Raw genomic sequence first — 6,090 nt, forward strand, 5'->3', positions numbered from 1 at the left:
GCACCGCACTCTAGATTGGTTTTATTTCGATCGTGTTGATTTTCTTCACAGGTCATCAAAATCACTACTTTTTCAATTTTCTAACTTTTTCAGTTCATTTTCGTAACTTTTTGTACATATAAACACAGCTACCACGAATACGAATCGAACCATGCAAGACTCATGCTGATCGGTCCACCCGTTCTTGAGTTTTGTTGCCTCAAAGGAACTTTAAACTCATTTTTATATATATAGATTGCGTTTGTGTGCGTGCTTCAGATTGTCAATCAGTTCGTGTAAACAAATCAAACGCTGTGAAAATGTCCGACGATTGGTATGAAAGTGTAACCGGAGAGTTCGAAGATCCCAGGATAGAAATGGACTTGTTTCTAGAGATAATTGAAGGTAAGTTTATCAATTCCAAAAATATACTGTCCCATTGAAGACCATTTGATTCCATTTTTTGCAGACAACTCTGGAAAGGCTGCGAGTCAGCGTCGAGGATCACTTCCTGGGCGTCGTAATATTGCGCGAAACTTTGTTCTAGGGCATGAAATGCTCATTGACCACTATTTCTCCCCGCAATCCGTCTATCCAGAAAATTTATTCGAAAGAAGGTTCCGGATGCCAAAACGTATGTTTTTGCGCATCTTGGAGGACATCACAGCCGCCAACGACTATTTTAAGCTGAAGTGCAATGCTGCTGGAAAGCCTGGGCTGTCCGGTATCCTAAAGTGCGCAGCAGCCATCCGTCAACTAGCCTACGGAACTGCTTCCGATGCTACTGACGAATATATTCAAATCGGTGAATCGACAGCCAACGAGGCTATGAAGGAGTTTTGCCGCACGCTACTCAAACTATACCGTGAGATTTTTTTGCGTCCACCGAACCAAAGCCAGAAGGCTGCATTAGAAGAAGAAAACGCGAGCCGGAGTTTCCCTGGAATGATTGGCAGTATCGACTGCATGCATTGGGAGTGGAAGAACTGCCCAGTTGCCCTAAAAGGTACGCTGCTGAATGCTAGAATGTTCTATTGTATATATATGTTTTTGTTTAATACTATTTTAATCTCGATTTTAATCAAGGTAAGTAAGTAAAACAACTTGATTTTAATGTCGCACAAACTTAAAATTGCAAAGGGGCTTTTCATAAACCACGTAGACTCTTGGAGGAGGGGGTCTGGCCAAATCCTACGCTCCATATAAAGTTTCAAATTTCAAATTCGTATGAACGAGGGGGTAGGTGGGGTCTGAGATTGCCAAATTCTAGTCTACGTAGATTATGAACAGCCCCAAAAGAATTCACATAGCCGATTATGCGCCTCCTTCTATATGGAACTATCTATCCCGGCAAACGTCGTACTGCCTGCCTACTGTGTTTTATAGAAGTCCCCCGCTACTTCATCAGTATGGGAGCCAGCCCTGTCGTACTCCTTAGTCTAGGTTAGTCGACGACGAGATTTTGTTAAAAATAACCATGTGAAATGGTTAACGTGATTCCCACGTCCACCCCCTCAGGAGACAAATTTTAATAAAACATCATTTTGGGTGTTAACTGTTAATGCCCTGACCGTACCAGTTTGAGTGTATATGGGATTTGTCATAAGTCGGTACCCACGTCCACCCCCTCAGGAGACAAATTTGAATAAAACGTTGTTTTGGGTGTTAACTGTTAACGCCCTGACCGTACCAGTTTGAGTGTATATGGGATTTGTTATAAGTCGGTACCCACGTCCACCCCCTCAGGAGACAAATTTGAATAAAACGTTGTTTTGGGTGTTAACTGTTAACGCCCTGACCGTACCAGTTTGAGTGTACAGGGGATGGCCAAAATGTTTGGGATAGGCAACTTTTTTTTCTCTCACAAAAAAGTTCAACATGCTATAACTTTTCATAGAGCGCATCAAAAAATCTCAAATTTTGACTGTTTGTCAACCTATTATATGTGCATCATTGGTACAAATTTGGGCTCGATTGATTAATATTTCACAATGTTAGAACCGTTCTGGTAAAACACCTTTTTTTAGACATCTCATTTTTGAGCTGTCATTTCTCGGAAACCAGTGAACCGAATTCAATGAAATTTTGAACGTACACTAACAATATGTAAATGCTTCACAAACTATTAAAACATTGGTACTTTTCAAACGTTGGAAAAAGTTATCATGGATTGACACTTTTTGGATTTTTCTCAAAAAAATGTAAATTTTTTACATCAACGTCAATAAATTTTAGTGTTGATATCCAAAGATTTTCCACTTCTGTTCTCAAATTATCTCTAATCAGATATATTAGAGCCTATTTAGATTGAAGGAAGGACACATTTAATAATTTTTGTGTGGTATTGTAAATTTTACTTATTTTCCTCTATATGGGTGAAAATTTCAACCCGTTATAACTTAATTCTCCGTGAGAAAATATTACATTTTATAACGTCGTACTAAGTATCAATATATTGTTGATAAACGTTAAAAATTTCATTCAATTCGGTTCACTGGTTTCCGAGATATGACAGTTTAAAAAATAGTTGTCTAAAAAATAGTGCTTTACCCGAACGATTCTAACTTCGCGAAAAATTAATCAATCGAGCCCAAATTTGTACCAATGATGCACACATAATAGGTTGACAAACAGTCAAAATTTGAGATTTTTTGATGCACTCAATAGAAAGTTATAGCATGTTGAACTTTTTTGTGAGAGAAAAAAAGTTGCCTATCCCAAACATTTTGGCCATCCCCTGTATATGGGATTTGTCATAAGTCGGTACCCACGTCCACCCCCTCAGGAGACAAATTTTAATAAAACGTTTGGCTTGTTAACTGTTAACGCCCTGACCATACCAGTTTGAGTGTATATGGGATTTGTCATAAGTCGGTACCCACGTCCACCCCCTCAGGAGACAAATTTTAATAAAACATCATTTTGGGTGTTAACTGTTAACGCCCTGACCGTACCAGTTTGAGTGTATATGGGATTTGTCATAAGTCGGTACCCACGTCCACCCCCTCAGGAGACAAATTTTAATAAAACGTTGTTTTGGGTGTTAACTGTTAACGCCCTGACCGTACCAGTTTGAGAGTATATGGGATTTGTTATAAGTCGGTACCCACGTCCACCCCCTCAGGAGACAAATTTGAATAAAACGTTGTTTTGGGTGTTAACTGTTAACGCCCTGACCGTACCAGTTTGAGAGTATATGGGATTTGTTATAAGTCGGTACCCACGTCCACCCCCTCAGGAGACAAATTTGAATAAAACGTTGTTTTGGGTGTTAACTGTTAACGCCCTGACCGTACCAGTTTGAGAGTATATGGGATTTGTTATAAGTCGGTACCCACGTCCACCCCCTCAGGAGACAAATTTGAATAAAACGTTGTTTTGGGTGTTAACTGTTAACGCCCTGACCGTACCAGTTTGAGAGTATATGGGATTTGTTATAAGTCGGTACCCACGTCCACCCCCTCAGGAGACAAATTTGAATAAAACGTTGTTTTGGGTGTTAACTGTTAACGCCCTGACCGTACCAGTTTGAGTGTATATGGGATTTGTTATAAGTCGGTACCCACGTCCACCCCCTCAGGAGACAAATTTGAATAAAACGTTGTTTTGGGTGTTAACTGTTAACGCCCTGACCGTACCAGTTTGAGTGTATATGGGATTTGTCATAAGTCGGTACCCACGTCCACCCCCTCAGGAGACAAATTTTAATAAAACGTTTGGCTTGTTAACTGTTAACGCCCTGACCATACCAGTTTGAGTGTATATGGGATTTGTCAAAAGTCGGTACCCACGTCCACCCCCTCAGGTGACAAATTTTAATAAAACGTTGTTTTGGGTGTTAACTGTTAACGCCCTGACCGTACCAGTTTGAGAGTATATGGGATTTGTCATAAGTCGGTACCCACGTCCACCCCCTCAGGAGACAAATTTTAATAAAACATCATTTTGGGTGTTAACTGTTAACGCCCTGACCGTACCAGTTTGAGTGTATATGGGATTTGTCATAAGTCGGTACCCACGTCCACCCCCTCAGGAGACAAATTTTAATAAAACGTTGTTTTGGGTGTTAACTGTTAACGCCCTGACCGTACCAGTTTGAGTGTATATGGGATTTGTTATAAGTCGGTACCCACGTCCACCCCCTCAGGAGACAAATTTGAATAAAACGTTGTTTTGGGTGTTAACTGTTAACGCCCTGACCGTACCAGTTTGAGTGTATATGGGATTTGTTATAAGTCGGTACCCACGTCCACCCCCTCAGGAGACAAATTTTAATAAAACATCATTTTGGGTGTTAACTGTTAACGCCCTGACCGTACCAGTTTGAGTGTATATGGGATTTGTCATAAGTCGGTACCCACGTCCACCCCCTCAGGAGACAAATTTTAATAAAACGTTTGGCTTGTTAACTGTTAACGCCCTGACCATACCAGTTTGAGTGTATATGGGATTTGTCATAAGTCGGTACCCACGTCCACCCCCTCAGGAGACAAATTTTAATAAAACGTTGTTTTGGGTGTTAACTGTTAACGCCCTGACCGTACCAGTTTGAGTGTATATGGGATTTGTCATAAGTCGGTACCCACGTCCACCCCCTCAGGAGACAAATTTTAATAAAACGTTGTTTTGGGTGTTAACTGTTAACGCCCTGACCGTACCAGTTTGAGTGTATATGGGATTTGTTATAAGTCGGTACCCACGTCCACCCCCTCAGGAGACAAATTTTAATAAAACATCATTTTGGGTGTTAACTGTTAACGCCCTGACCGTACCAGTTTGAGTGTATATGGGATTTGTCATAAGTCGGTACCCACGTCCACCCCCTCAGGAGACAAATTTTAATAAAACGTTTGGCTTGTTAACTGTTAACGGTGGGGGCTGGCTCACCAACCCTTCCGGTCCGCTTTAGTGCTTTATGCATCATTGTGGCCAGGTGTTGTTCTAGTTTTTCCAGCTGTATTGTAAAGCATGAGCGGTGATCCTTGGCATTATTGTGTAAATTGGGGTACTCGGAATGTTGATCGATCACCGATTATTGCTGGCAGATGCAGTGGAAAGTTTGTCTTAATACGTATCGATCGTCTCTGACAAACGAGAAAAACTGACCTCACTGATTACCTGACTCTGAGCCAAATTTGGTATAGAGTCTTCAGTCTCCAATTAATCGCTTCATGTTTGATGGAGGCTTTTAATCCAATGGGTTACATAGCCGCTATCCGAATGAAGAGAGTAATGTTCCGCGTAATATATCACAAATCAAAAGAGGTGCGGTACATTACGTGGAGCGGATATACTGAATTGGGTACCAGACCAAGTCCCTGCTGGGTGGCACGAAATAGGTGAGCCATAGACAATAGAATCGTCAATGTCGTAGGGCATAGTATGTGACTATTGTCGAAACAAAAATAGTTTTGGTCATTGTCCAACAAAATTATAAGCGGCGTCTACTTACACTAAGCGCATAACTATGTTAGGGTCAAGATTAGGATGAAATCATTGGTAAAATATAATAACACTTTTTAGGTTGTGTAGTTAGTTGAACTAGAGTTAACTTTTTATTGAGACATTTTCTGTAGGTTTATTCTGGATTACAATACATTAGCTGTCCTTTAACTGAATTATTTTAAACAGTAAACAACTTTATTCCTTCTTGATAAAAGATGTATTGACAAAAGCATTTCAATGTGGACAAAGAATTGCCAAACTATACATCTGATCAGATATTTTTCCGGTGTTAAATTTGGGGTGGAGAGTTAAACACTTACGGAAAATAGTTTTTAAATGTCAGACAAACATCACATGAACACAGCTACCAATGAACCAAACCTTCTCTACGGTCTTCTCATTTTGCCGCTTCCTATCCTCAATTGAACTTATCTGACACTAGTTAGGACTGTCTGTGGAAAATCCGGGTTTCTAATTCTGTGTAGGACTTGTTAAAACGGGATGCCTGATATGTACTGCGGACAAATGGGCTGGAAGCACTGAGCAATCACAATTACTGTCGTACTAATAATATTAAATGCACGCTTTTCTACTTACATTTCAAACGTCGCCAACCGGCAAAGAGGACATGAGGAAAAAACGCGAGCTGGCCCTAACAAAAACTAG

The 6,090-nt window shown here is 40.5% G+C and overlaps 1 protein-coding gene across 1 annotated transcript; it reads left to right on the top strand.

Annotated features, from left to right (window-relative positions):
• Positions 1-299: 299 nt before the first annotated feature.
• On the top strand, positions 300-1,073 carry LOC134286451 (uncharacterized). Its single transcript, XM_062848064.1, has 3 exons — positions 300-384; positions 449-985; positions 1,066-1,073. The coding sequence occupies exons 1-3, from the start codon at positions 300-302 to the stop codon at positions 1,071-1,073; spliced, it is 630 nt and encodes a 209-aa protein (XP_062704048.1).
• Positions 1,074-6,090: the final 5,017 nt, after the last annotated feature.

Source organism: Aedes albopictus, chromosome 2 (genome assembly GCF_035046485.1).
Source record: "Aedes albopictus strain Foshan chromosome 2, AalbF5, whole genome shotgun sequence".
Taxonomy (NCBI): domain Eukaryota; kingdom Metazoa; phylum Arthropoda; class Insecta; order Diptera; family Culicidae; genus Aedes; species Aedes albopictus.